The sequence below is a fragment of the Gambusia affinis genome, linkage group LG06, assembly GCF_019740435.1.
Source record: "Gambusia affinis linkage group LG06, SWU_Gaff_1.0, whole genome shotgun sequence".
In the NCBI taxonomy this organism is placed as follows: Eukaryota; Metazoa; Chordata; class Actinopteri; order Cyprinodontiformes; family Poeciliidae; genus Gambusia; species Gambusia affinis.
In genome coordinates this window covers 25,102,532-25,116,774 of record NC_057873.1, presented here as the reverse complement: position 1 = coordinate 25,116,774, position 14,243 = coordinate 25,102,532, and the positions used below count along the sequence as shown (strand labels likewise).

The 14,243-nt window shown below is 39.1% G+C and overlaps 1 protein-coding gene across 9 annotated transcripts in view; it reads right to left on the bottom strand.

The window, feature by feature from the left end:
- Positions 1-1,265: 1,265 nt before the first annotated feature.
- Positions 1,266-14,243, bottom strand: part of picalmb (phosphatidylinositol binding clathrin assembly protein b) — a 28,516-nt gene continuing 15,538 nt past the window's right edge. Inside the window, exons 9-24 of one of the 9 annotated variants that reach the window (XM_044118584.1) lie at positions 13,370-13,381; positions 12,696-12,781; positions 12,484-12,607; positions 12,264-12,397; positions 11,367-11,467; positions 10,999-11,151; positions 8,968-9,051; positions 7,211-7,303; positions 6,972-7,082; positions 6,718-6,834; positions 6,564-6,594; positions 6,373-6,472; positions 5,790-5,849; positions 4,813-4,917; positions 4,323-4,428; positions 1,266-2,893 (exon numbers count right to left, since the gene is read on the bottom strand). In XM_044118584.1, the coding sequence (XP_043974519.1) occupies positions 4,336-4,428; positions 4,813-4,917; positions 5,790-5,849; positions 6,373-6,472; positions 6,564-6,594; positions 6,718-6,834; positions 6,972-7,082; positions 7,211-7,303; positions 8,968-9,051; positions 10,999-11,151; positions 11,367-11,467; positions 12,264-12,397; positions 12,484-12,607; positions 12,696-12,781; positions 13,370-13,381 (1,404 nt within the window). In that variant the 3' untranslated portion in view covers positions 1,266-2,893; positions 4,323-4,335. Of the gene's footprint in view, positions 2,894-4,322; positions 4,429-4,812; positions 4,918-5,789; positions 5,850-6,372; positions 6,473-6,559; positions 6,595-6,717; positions 6,835-6,971; positions 7,083-7,210; positions 7,304-8,967; positions 9,052-10,998; positions 11,152-11,366; positions 11,468-12,263; positions 12,398-12,483; positions 12,608-12,695; positions 12,782-13,369; positions 13,382-14,243 lie in introns of those variants that run through there. The other 8 variants (XM_044118586.1, XM_044118587.1, XM_044118585.1 and 5 more) reach the window with 8 other exon arrangements.

Below are 14,243 nucleotides of genomic sequence, written 5' to 3'. Positions count from 1 at the left end.
AGTCTCACACTTCCGGTGTGGTTTGTATGTGAAAGCAGGGGGAAATCATACAGCAAATAAACAGTTGCTGTACGGACATCCAAAAGTGCCACAATTCAAGAAGTAAATCATGACATTAAGGACGCCCTTCTAAAATAAAATAAAATAAAAATTGTAAATATCCATTTATCTATTAAACAATATTAATAGTTGTGAGCTGCAAAAAAAAAAAAAAAAAGTAAAAATAAATTTGCACCATTGGTAAGCCTCACTTAGGAGGACTACCACTACAGTAACTGGCTGTGCAGGTTATCTTAAATGTAAGGAGTTATTTAAACTACAAGGAGAGTTCAGATTGTTTATTTTCAATTTAAATTTAATTATATGATAAAAAAAAAAAAAATAGTTGTAGGTTGTAGTTTTGGCACTTTTTTTTTTTTTTTTTTTACATGTACGTTTTTGTGCCACTCTTGTAAGATTCTATGGAATATGCTAGCAATTTTGAATGACAGGCAGTTGCTTGTTTTACTCAAACCAGAAAAAAGAAGCTGTATGACAAAACAAATGGAAAAAAGACACCTTAGATACTAGAACAATGTTAATATTCTTTCAATTTTTTGAAAAAATATATTCAATCTTAGATAATTTTTAGCCTTCAATCACTTCACCAAATAGTGAGAATGGAATCTTTCAATAAAAAAAAACACGAGAAAGCGGGTAAACTGGATGCAAGCAGGAAAATTTGTCCGATCAGCTTCAGCTTTACTGAAAAATGTTTGTGTTGTTTTTTCACATAAATCCTAGAATAAAACATTGGAGTTAGGGGTTATGTGTCAAAATAGAAAAAGAAAGTCGCAAGGGCACTGAAGCTGACTAAGCGCTTCTCCTATGCAGGTACAAATTTTGAATAAAGTATTTTGTCACCCATTTCAGAAAGTGACACACATCGTGTACAGATTCTTTAATCTCATTGCACATGTGCACAGAGACAAATCCCAATTCACCAGAAGTAGTTAAAATACTACATGTAATCAAAAAGTGTATTATCTTGCAATAAAGGTATAATATTTTTAAAAGTTTTCCACCAAAAGAAGTCATGGTCAACTACAATCAGAAGGAATGAGGCAGCATTAATGCTGATTGACTAGTGAACATAAACACATTCTAAAAGTTGATGTTTCTTCACACATATTTTATTACATTATATTTACCAAAGAGGGTCAGAAGCCAAAGCTCTTTGGGAATCCCTGATCTACCGAACATTAAGAGCGAGAGAATCACACACCGACGTTTGTGGAAGCTGCTCTTTATTTGAAAAAGAAAGAAAGAAAGAAACAAACAAAAAAAAAGACATTGTCTGCTACACGATCTAATTACAGAAAGAAAATATCTGCGGAGACAAACGCAGAGAATATCCTGAATCAAACTTAGGTAGAGTCAAATTTGATTGAATTGCTTTCATATTTCATACATCTTTCACTTTGTGCGCTCAAAGAACAGTCGAGTGTTTATGTACAACGTGGCACCGATCAACAGTGCTGCTCCGCTCTACGACCCCGCTCCGCTCTCACTCCTTTGTACAGCTAATTTACACCAAACCCTTTTTTTTTATTATTATTTTTATCACTGTGACGACAATCTAATCATCCGGCCTGCCTACCCACTAACCCGACTCCCCCCCCCCTACATACTGACCCCACTCCATCTCTCTCTCTGAGAACCTGCAGCGTGGAAAGATGTGTGCAACATGAAGACAACTCGTTCACATTCAGAGTAAAGGCAGCCTTGATTACAGTCAGTGAGTCAACGGCATGCCAAGCTTAAAGCAAATGGAGCCCACCACCCCAGTGTCGCCCCTCAGATTTTGTGGATGAAGTGGTGCATTTTTATTTATTTATTTTTTTAGTTTTTTCCCCAGATCTGTTGTGAAACAATATATATATATATATAAAAAAAGACCCCTAGGCACGCTATATGCTGTTAACTGACTCGTACTCTAAGCCCCGCCCCCTGCCCCTCCCTGCGCTGTAAGTACAGTGGAGATCGTGAAATGTTTCATCTAGTAAAAAAAAAAAAAAGTCCTTAACACAAAACTCAAGAATATTTAGTGCTCTATCATTCCGCTTAATAGGTGTAATTTATATAATATCTATTTTTCGTCTCTACCTCTTAATGATAGTCTGAAATCCTTTGTTTTAATGCTGAAGCACTCCCACGTGTGTTCGTTTTACTGTAGATTTTACATTAACCCCCCCGCCCCTCTCAAAGGCCCTCCCCTCGCCCCGATCTTAAACCAATAATCATAAATAAATACAAACAACACACAAGGAATGTCTACTGTAAACACGGTAAAAAAAGACAAGAACTAAACAGGTGTAAACGTTGTTAGCATCACTACTTAGTGACGGTTAAATAACTGCAAGGGGGGGGGTTGGGGGTCTAGATGACTGATGATTGGATCGAGAAAGGGAAGAACGGCAATCATTTTTACCTTCCACCCCCGTTTCACCCACCGCTGTACATCATCAAAAGCCCTCGACGTCCGACCGACCGATCACGTTTCCGAGCAACCCAAGCTATCCTTAGAGAGGAGGAGGGGGGTGTGGGGTTAGAAAGCAGCACCACTCGGCGCGTCGGGCGAGTCGTTACAGAACGAAAAAAATAAAAATAACGTGGGGTTCGAGTTTCTGCCGGACGTCGTGCTGACGTGGTTACCATGGTTTCCGACAGTCGGTGCGCCGTCGGGTTCTTGACTTGTCTGTGTTTGGGTGGGTGGGTGAGGGGGTTCAGGGGGAAGATGGGGGGGGAGGGGGGTGATGCTTCTCCGAAGAGTTCGACTGCAACGAGGACAAAGTTTTGCAGCTAAGTGCTTCATCTTCTGAGAGACACTTCCTTCAAATTACATGAACTGCATCTGCAAGAAAAGCAGAGGGTCGTATCAGAATAATAAAAATGAAATGATAAAAACAGAAACGATCAGTTTAGCTGAAGTTCGCTAAGCTTTTCCCTCATTTTCATTTATTCATTTTTTTTTTTACCAAACTGAGGTTAACAAAAACGTTTAGCAGATTCTGGATTTACGGCCTTAAGGAAGCGAATATGTTTGACTAATGAGGTTGTGTTTGAGCGCCTTTTAGTTGTGAAGCAAAAGCAAAACCACAAGCACACGATGTTACCATGACACAAACGTGGAAACAAAGCTAGGCAAACACGCAACTGCAAATTTGGTTTCCAAGTTCATGTTAAAACAATTTGTCAGTAAAAACGTCAAAAAAAAAAAAAAAAAAAAATGTCAATTTGAATTCAGAAGCAAATTATTAATCACAATATTCTTTTTTTTTTTTTTAATAAATTTGCAAAATTTATTTGAAGAACAAGAAAACGACAAAATTGTCTGCAGATACACCTACTGCAGTCTTCTATTAAATGGGTAAACTGACCAGTTATTACAATAATCATAATAATAATAGTAAAAAAAGTGTTTTACGTCACCTGTGGCACATTCTGCAGTTTTCTTTTTTATATACAATATTGTATATTATATTTAAAAAATCCAAATGTATAAATACAAAAATATACATTTTATTGCCTAAAATGAATTAACATAACATTATTTTACTGCACATTTGATCATTTGTCCCAAAGCGAACATCTGTAGCTAGAAAAAATAAAACCTAACATCAAAACTCAAATTATGCTCCACTTAACACAGTGTAGAGCTGATCTGGTGAACATTTTAGAATTAACTGACTAATAATTAATAAGGAAAATGTGTTGTTTTTTTTCTCCTTTTTTACAGAATTTGAAGCAGATAAAGCTAAAGCTGCCACTTTTGGGTAAAACATATTTACAGACAAGCTTTTTCTTCATCTTCAATGCAAAATGTTTATATTTCTTGTAAAGTTAAACTACTCCTAGTATGTTGTTCTTTCAGCAAATTGACTTTTTGTTTTAGTACACTTAACAATTAATTAGTTACTAAATTGGGTGATTGTTTAAATAATTGTTTCAGCCCTCAGATTTACCTCAAAGGAGACAAAGCTTAGCAAACGACCAACAAGTTCAATTTAGCAACAGCTGCAAAGCAGAAAAAAAAAAAAAAAAAAAAAAAAAAAAAAAAAGGTCTGCGCAACGGTGAACGAAAACCAAAATGAGTTGGTCTGTATCTGATAACACAACCACGCAAAACAAAAACAAAAGAAAAGAAAAAAAGTTAAGACGTGGTGCGTGATCCACTGGAAAGGACATCAAGGGGCGTAAAAGTTAGCGACAAAAGCAAACATGCATCAGCGCCGGACAATCAACGCATGCAGGTGCCTGAGCAAGCAAACAGCATGATGTACCTAAAGAGATGCTCTACAAGAAATCCTTGAGAGAGAGGTGTGCAAACGGGTCCTGTCCAGGGGCTCGGAGAGGACTCTGGCTGGAAGGACTAGAGGCTGCAGAGGGCTAACAGAGGAAGTAGGAGGACCAGAGGACAAGTCAGAGTCAGTACAGAGACTGAAGTAGGGATGAGATTAGTTGGAGAGGCTGTGATGTGTGATTGATGGGTTAATAATAAATAAATAAAGGAGCTGTTTGGAAACAGGAAGTAGAAACAAGAGATGATGATTTACAGTTTTTTTTGTTGTTGCTTTCAGCTCCAGCGAGTGAAGGCTTTCCTTTTTTTGTTTGTTTGTTTTTGTTAAAACTGTCATCATCTTCAGCAGTATTCACACCGACAACGAAGCTTTCACAGTGACTAACCGTGGGACACAACAGCACACAATGGACACGCCCCTCTACCCCCCCAGGCCCTCCCCCCGCCCCCGTCCTGATGACGCGTGGACCCACCTGAGCGCTGGACACCGAGCCAAAGGGGTTGGGTGGCCTCATGACGGGCTGGGTGTACATCATGGTGGGCGGATTCATCATCCCCATGGAGCCCATTTGTGGAGGCTGTGGAGGGTTGCACACAAAGTCGGATCACTTAGTTTGCAAAAAAAAATATGAACAATTCTGAAAAACAAATAAATAAATAAATCTAAAAAATGTTTTGCGATCCCTACTCTGTCCCCCCTCCTATCGAGGGACGTTTCGTGTTCAGTAGGAATAAAACTAAAATACCAACAGGCAGAATTATTGCTGAGGTGCATCACAATAAATTAAAACATTATCAAAAAGTGAGTTTTATGTTTGGAAATGTCTCTCTCTCTCTCTCTCTGTACATCTGAGTGGTCAGAGAACAACACACTAAAATCCCCCAATTTCAATTTGTTTAATGTTCAAAATACAAGTAAAAAGATGAATAAGTGCTTGAGCTGTTAGGAATAATAAATATTCATAACACTGAAACAATCCAAACAAACTGTTTTAAGATTTAAAAACACACACATAAAAACAACAACAAAAAAACTGTTCTCATTAACTTCTCTGGCATTTAGCAAATAAAAATAATTTTAGTAATTATGAATGACTCGGTGTAAGAAAAGTTAAGTCTGATTTAACTTCAGACAGTGAGGAAAAAAAAAATCTGTCTTTTTATAATGTGTTTGAAAATATATGATTGTACCTGTAAATAAAGCTGTCCAAATTTAGGCTTACGAAATATTAATAATAATAATAATAATAATAATAATAATGTATTCTGTCATAATATCTCATACATTGTCTCATGGTCATCATCATCATAAACATCTGTAATTTTTAAAATCTGCCAAACCACTGCTTAACTGTAATAAAAAAAAAATTGTTGCATGAAAAGGAAAAATTATTTGTGGGACTTTTCTGTGATCTTCAGAGTGGAAGCAGCAGCTGAGTGCAGGACTCACCATGCTGTATCCCATCATGCTTGTGGGCGTGGTGGCGGGGAAGGCCATGACCGACGGCGGCTGACGGGAGAGAAACGGTTTGAGAAAAACTTTACAGCAAAACCTCCAGAGAGTTGCAGGACAAACGTTTTACATTGTTTATTTACTCCGTTTACATACTTGAGTTTGTATGTAAAAATGTGAACTTCTATGGATCAGAGAAAACCTACAATCAAACCTTCATCAGCTACAGATGAAGGCTTAAATCAAAGCACATTTGTTACGGCTGAAACAAACGGACTAATCCTGCTGAACCGGTTATTGAAATAATCGTCAATTAATTTAGTAATCAATCCATCATTAATTTGGGTATGCAGATTCAAACGAAAATACTGTTGACGGGGTGTGAATACTTTTGCACTGCTGGTCGTCTATGAAACAGTTTGTAAGTACAAATCTCAGCTTTTAAAATCCTGGAGGATTTTTTTTTTTTGAGCACTGAATAAGGGGTTGAATAAGGGTGAAATAAAAAAAAAAACATTCAGATTTGAAGGAAGAACTATAGCCGACATAAACGTAATTAAAACGTGCGCGTCTGTGTCACCATGGAGACAGGGTTCCAGGTCGTGGTGGGCGCAGCCTTGGGTTGCCAGTTGGTGCCGCCGGTCATCCTCTTCTCCCCCGGCTGGCTCCAGTGCATGTCACTGCGGATCAACAGAGCTGGCGTCAGCAGCAGCTGGCAGCACGGAGCTGAAAACGCCCCATCCACCAATCAGCCAATCAACCGCCACTTACTTCTTCATCGTTCCGTTTCCGATGCCCAGATCTGGAAAGCAACATTCGTCAAGCGGTGGTTAGCGGAACAATTTCGGTCATTTTTTTTGTGTGTGTGTGTCTTAATGAAGATGCATGTTCATTAGCGCAGATGAATATAAAGCGCTGCACTCACTGCCGACAAGGTTGGCCAGGGAAGAGTCAAGGTCGTCTGACACCAGCTTCTCGGGCTGCTGACTGGACGGCTGGTTGGAGCCGGCGAGAGTCGGCTTCAGGATGCCTCCGGCGAGATCTGACAGGGAAAATAAAACAATATAGTATTGCTTTATTTTTATTTTTTTTTTCAAAATTCATGTTTTGTTTTTTCAAACACAACGCACTACTGTGCTACATTAAGCAAGACTCAGTCCCATGAAATTAAATCGTCACCGTCAGAGTTGAGGCTCCCGCCGGCGGCGGCTTTGTTTCCAAAAACCGACTCAAAGTCCACCTGCAGGCCCACCGCTGGCGGTTGTGGAGGGGCTTGAGGCGTCGAGTATCCTTTGGAAAAGAGACGAGAAAGCTGACTGACAAAGTTACAGCATTTCCGAACCATATTCCCAAACAGCACAGTAGCAGGATTCCACAAGCAGAGCAGAAAATGAGAGGAGAGCGAGCCTGTACTCTACCTCTGAATAGACCTGCTACAGTAGAGGGCTCAGTGGGGAAGGGAGCCTGGTGTGAGAGGTGTTGAGCAACGGACACCGGGCCACAGAAGGAGTCTGACGGGCCGCGTGAAGCAGCCGGAAAAAAACGGCAAAGAAAACGGGAAGAAAAAGAAGAGGAAGAAAAGCATTCCAAGGACAAGTCAGAAACAGGTGAGGAATGACAGCAGCAATACAGAAAGCAAGACAAAAAAGTGCTTATATATTTATTTACACATATTTATTTTATTCAGACAAGTTTTTCATGTAATCTTTCAGTAGATCTGTTAAATAGGCATAAAAGTAAAACATTGCAGCATAAACATTTAGCAACCCACAAGGGGCTAAAGGGAAAGTTGGAACATTTTGGGAATTAATCTTTTTGAAACGTTGGATGAGAATTTAATATTTGGCAGCAATATTACAGATCATTCCAGACCAGCTCATCAGGCCCGCTACGTTTAAAAAAAAAAGAATTGAAAATCCTACTAAAAACACTATTCTAATTAGGGCTGAAATGATTGATCGATTGTTGAAATAGCCGTGAAATAATTTAGCAAACGATTAATCGTTAACCAGAGTATAGAGATTAAGGGGGGAAAAAGGTCATTTACTGAAAGAAGAACACAGTAAGAGCAGCAACTAAGTCAAAACTACGTTTTGCATTTAAGACCAAAACAAAATTCACCCCGTCTAAATTCTGTTTAAAAAAAACAAATAGTCCTGTTAAGCAGCGTTTGACATCTAATTATTAATCGATAAAATGAAAAATTAAACAAATCAGCCCTGCACCGTTTTGATGTTAATTCCATCAGAAATTTCTTAAATCAAAGCATATTTTTTACGGCTGAAACAATTAATCGGGTTAATCCTGATGAATCGGTTATTGAAATAATCGCCAATAAGATTAGAAGCATGCTTTTGTTGCAGGTGCATATTTTGCTACAAATGATTAATTGTACACTAATGAAATGTTGCATGTTGCTGATTTTTAGGCAATAAAATGTTTATTTTATTAAAAAAAAAAAAAAGGAATTGCATTATCAGTTTATTTGCATACTTGCATCCATTTCTGAAAAAAGCTTAAATGGTTAAATGGAAACTAAAAACAAAAGTGCCATTTTTAATTAATCGATTAGAATAAGATTGACAGAATAATTGATTACTAAAATAACAGAGGTACAGCCCTTATCTTAATGCTTCACACTGATTATGTTAAACTTGCCTTTTTAAACCCAATCATTTGTCTAAAATGTTTTTTTTTTTTAAATCAAGATTTCACACAGCTCTTAATATTGTAAACTTGATATCACTTATCAACTTTACAAATTTAAGGCTTTATTCTAGAAACTGCTGTAAGACAGTTTGTAAAATGTACAGATATGTTTATTAATGTTTAGCTAAAACATCTTCCCATTAAAAAGGCTCCATCGAAAGATGATTATGAGACATGAGGCTCGATGCAGTTAGGATTCCCCCCCCCCCCCTCCCCCCCCCCACCTCGCAAAGATATAGGCAAATAAAAAGCTGATGATCTGGTCTGGTGATGTGACCCTTTTGCACGTTTAGTAATAACAAAAGCACAAACTTAAAAAAAAAAAAAAAAAATCCCAAAATGTAAAACTCTTCCTTTAATTGTAATAAATCTGCTAGAGGTATTAAAATAATGGCTCTGGGGAGTTGTGGACAAGAGTCTATGTTTGCCAGGAAACATAGGTCAAGGCTTTGAGCCGTCGTAGTACCTGAGATGGAGTGCTCTATCCGCACTGTGCGTTTGTAATTGGTTGAAACGGATGAGTTTGTGTCAGTAAAGGGATTGTAACGATCTGGAGAATCAAACATAGTGTAAGAACAGGTTTCAACTTAAAAGCTCTACAGCATCTGAGCACTACAAAGCAACAGCAAACGGTTCAAGAGCAGGAGCTAAAAGCTAACTGGGAATCAACAGCAACACGTGGACCTAATCTGGATCAGAGACACACAAGATATGATGGCAGATTTTACAGTCAGCTGCACTTTGACACAACCGTTCCAAAAAGTCAAGTGTCAATCGCTCTGCTGTGTGGAAAAGGTATTTAAAAGATGGCGCGATTCAGATTTGAAAATGCTGTTAAGCAGTAGGACTAGAATCTAATTTAATACAAACATTAAGTTAGGTTTTTTTTTGCACATAATGACAATCACTTTATTTTGGCTTCATTTTGTAAAGTTTCCAATTCATGCGGTTGTTTCTTTCAAAGCCTGAGCCCACTCGCACTGTAAGGTTTTGTTTAGAAAAATCAAGTAAAGACGGCAGAAAGAGAAACGGGGGAGCAAAATGTCCGAGTGACAGAAAACAACTGATGCTCAACGAATTTTTGTGCAAAGAAAATTCTGGAGCCCCCAGTGGCAGAAATCAATCAAACAAAAAATTAGTTCATTCATAGAGGTGCCGCATTGTAGTTCTCACAATCTCATGTTTATATATATATTTTTTTGCCTTTCCAAAAGTGATCAGAATAGAGCAGAGACCTGGTTTGATTTAGGCAACAAATAAAGATTATTCAGCTACTATTAAAAAGTTTTCTTTGCACAGAATGCACAAAGACTCGTATGTGTAACAGAAGAGGGGCAGTGGAGAGAACCAACACCATCCAGCTAACCGGCAATAAATTTGTATTTACCCATGATGAATGATAAAGAAAGCTTACAAGGTAGTCAGCAAATCTACATTAGCAGCTAGTTACCGATATCCGCAACCACCTTGAGTCACAGAACGCAGTGAAGATGTCTGTGTTTGCCTGACAGAAAAGTCCGGTGAGAAAAAACAAATTCACAGGACTAAAAAGTCATACGAAGACAAAATCTAAAACCTGTGATTAGCACTTATTTGTTTTTTTTGTTTTTGTTTTTTGGTTGAAAATTTGAGACATCTTAAGGCCTTAATTTTAAATGTACAAATTTAAAATTTATTGCAAATGCGCTCACACCCTGTGATTTAAAAGACACCTCTATGTACGACTAGTACTTGAATGCACCATAGAACCTGCTCGTGTAAACCCTCAAAAAGCAAAACGTTCTGCCATGACGCCACCGGAGCGTAGCAGCACGTCTGCTACACAGACTCTGAGGACATTTGGGGCTGGTTAAATGTGACCGGCAGCTGGATTTGGACTTTAGCCTGTTGGTCTCTGCAGCATCGACGCTTCCGTTCAGCTGGTTGTCGTTTCGGGTTAGTAATTAAGCTTAGTGTGGAGTAAAACGCTGATGTAAAGCACTGGTGTGATCCAACTTTTTTCCTCTCTATGCTTAGGTTGCTAAATGAGAAACTGTAAAGTAGAGAACAGACAGTCCGGCACATTAACCCTCAGCGTGAATGCATGTTTTAAACATCATATTATGTGTGCTGAACTCAAAGGGCTACACAGAAAATTTTAGGATACATTCATGTAGCGCTGCACCTCTGACACCGATTATTTGAACTCAAAAGATTTACCTTTGAAACTTTTTTTTGTCCACTTCATCACCATTAAACGTTAGCTAAATACTGACAGGTTAAATAGAAAAAAGCTCTAGATTTTCTTTTTTTTTAATCGCATAACTTGCAAAACAAAAACAAAAAGATGGCCAATCTGAGTTTGGTAAGTATAGGAGAGAAAAAGATCTGCACAGACAAAATATTCAAACTACAGAAGCACATCAAACATGCAGGATAATCATGCGCTTAAGTATCTTACAGATATATGAACGAGAGACACAAGAGACTTTGGAAGAGAAACAAAATGAGTTGTTACCACCAAACATTTCATGACCGGATGTCCTAGAGGAAAAGCTAACACCGTCTGAAGACACGACAGGTAAGTGAGTGGCATCGACAACGAGTTTTGACAGGAAAGGGTTAAGATTTGGCATGGAATCATCTCCAGCTTCAGTAGAGGTGAAAGGATCTATGCAGGCAGAGGGAGAAAAAAAAAGAAGAGAGACAGGAGAGAAGAAGAAAAAAAATGACAGAGAAACAAGAGTGGAGAGGAGAGGAAGAGGTGGAGATCAGAGTCAGACAACAGCAACAAGAGAAGGATAGCATGCAGAGCCAAAGTCAGTAGCCACGGTGTTGGTTGGAGGATGACAAGAAGAAAGGGGGAAAAAGAAAGAAAAGGTTTACCTGCCCACGCCGTGGCCACTGGGAGGCCTGTGGAGGCCGACTGCATGGAGGGCTGGAAGCTCTGCTGCAGGTCAAAAAGGTCACTCTCCATCTTGACCGCACTGCGTCCAGAAAAACAACAACAACAAAAACATCACGTCAGAAGGTTTTATTAACCCACTATTGAACCATAACTGTCTGGGGGATAAGTAAGAAAACAAAAGCTTCTTTATCCAGCTCTATGTTCAATGATCATCATCACAGAATTGAAACCAGTCTCGGTAAAACCCGACTGATAGGACTTCAACTGTACACATGTACTAGATTTCTCTATATTTTTGCAGTTTTGGGAATATTCAGAGACTGGAGGAAAATGCCATGAACCGCTTTAATAGTGGTCACATCTGCAGGTTCCAAAAATATTTAAGCAAAACGCTTTCATTCCAGTTTTTGGCTCCCCCAGTTTACCCAGCATTGAAATGAGGCTACAGTCTCATTTAAAGGCTTTGAAATGTACCTTTTCGATTTCTGAGTCTAAATGTATTCAGGTGGTAATTTGAAAATAGTGATGCAGAAAAATGTTAAAAACAAAGAGTGAGGTGAATCAAAGCTCATGTTTGACATTTAAATTTAAGTCAACGTAAACATTTCCAACTATTAAGCAGCGTTAGATTTCAGTCCCTGTGAAGACTGGCGATAAAGAAATAAAAAAACTTGCATTGTTATGCCATTATCAATAAATGACTTGAAAATCATCTCAAAACAACAATATCACGTATTGCAATAATTTCTGAGACAATTTATCGTCCAGCAAAATTTATTGCGACAGGCCTATGAGTCTATTAAATCTGACACAAAAAAATAAAGTTTTAATCTAAATAAGCCAATAAATGACTATTGGCTATGTGAAAGAAGTACCCGTTTGAGCAGCTGGGTGTGGAGAAGAGGTCGATGGTTGGTGCTGTGCTGATGGTGCCCCCAGTGGTGGAGATTGGCGATGTATCGGTGGTGGGAAAAGATGGCCTCTTCGAGAGTTCTTTGAGCCTTTGCTCCTGGAGAAGAAAGAAAAAATAGCACAACTTAAGAAAGCAGTCAAATGAGACGCCTTCATGGAGAGGATCTCAACCTCTACACAAACCTTGAGAGCTTTAAGTCGGGCCTGTTCCTCCTCTAGAGCTGCCTGCTTCTCCCGCTCATCCACCTTAGTGAAAGACATCCCTGTGCTAGCCAATGATGACACTGCGTTTGATAGGGTGCTGGCCCTAAAAACAAACAAACAGAGCCAATGAGCAATCACTGTCGATCAAACGCAGAAAGAAAAGCAGCAACAACGGCGGTGAGTTAAAGTACCTGCTGGCTGCAGTGGAGTCTTTGACTTTCTTCCCTTCTAAAGAGGCCAAATGTTGCTCCAGAGCTTCCAGGAGGCTGCTGGGAGCCTGGTGTGACGAGGGGGGGAAAAAAAGAAAAGTGCAGAGTCAGCAACCGCTTGACACGTCGAAAAGCTTACGTGAACGGACATCAACACCATTACGGGCAGTGGTGGGCAACGACGATGGAGCAGGATAGCACGAAACCTCATGAAATGCCATCGGAAACAAATTAGTCGTCAGCCAATTTCAGAGAATTACACCTGCTCCGGGGTGGAAGTCACCAACCACTGATCGATGACCGCATTCCAGCCAAACAGCTACTCTGGGATGAGAGAGTAACATCTGTGTGGGATGACGGACTGCACCACAGCTCCTTCAACAACCCGGTTGTTGAATTGGCTATGTCTAAAACACGACAGGGTAGCCATTTTTTTCATTTTATTAAATTTTTATTTTTTTTTAAACAGGAGAACGAGCTACGCTGCCTCAACGACACGACCCGAGTAAAGCAGAATTTACCACAGCGAGGGTTTTTTCCTTCAACTGCGTTTCACCACGATGTGGGAGACACGAGTCAGAGCAGAGGCATGCAAAAAGACAACACCGAGGCAAGTCACGAACAGAGAAGAAGAAGAGTGAAAGAACAGTACTTACACAAACCGTGAACTAAAGTGGAAAGATAAAGGAGGGAGGAGAATACAGAATATAAAGGTGGTGACAGTCAGAGGGGGAAAAGCATTTCAACTCTACATCTTTGGGGTGATATATTGATGCAGCAGCATGTGCGGTTTTATTTATTGTTTTTTTTTTTTTATTTTACTTTAATTTGGAGATAAAGCTGTCAAAATGCAGTCGGTCTCGTTCTATAGGGTGGACTTTAAAAAAAAAACACAAAAAAACACCTTTATTTACTGAAGCAGACGCAGGTTGGAAGAGCAGAGGGAGGATCGGAAGCAAAAGGAGGGAAGGCGTCCCCTTCAGGAAAAACATGCGGCCAATAAAATAAATAAATGAATGAATAAATATCATGCAAAATTATTAGAGATGCACTGAGAAACTGACTAGTGAACGGACGAGAATAATTTCCATCTCAACTGCAAAACATTGACTTTACTATATTCTAACCAGAACCAAATCCAATTGGGACTGCTGGTGACCTGTAGTCTTGGAAAATGAAAAGACTTGTGGGATTGTCTGCTTTGGTCATTTTAAATCAGATTTCTGTTTTACAATCAGAGGTTGTGTTAACCGAATATTTTCCGTATTTGACCGCTTGTTTTTTTTAAACGACAAGAAAAATTTAAAGCCCGTCGGTCATTTTGACAGGTTATAATTAAAACCCTCGACTGAGGCACATGGGCAGACATTATAGAACAAAGAGTTCATCGCAGAGGCAACTAAAAATCAATCAATAAAAAATAAATCCTTTCTGAATATCATCTCATGGACACTGAGCTAAATGCGTCTTTCTGACCGGGAGCTGACATCCTGTTGAAGAGTTATGGACCGGACGCTTCGGAGCGTCTGG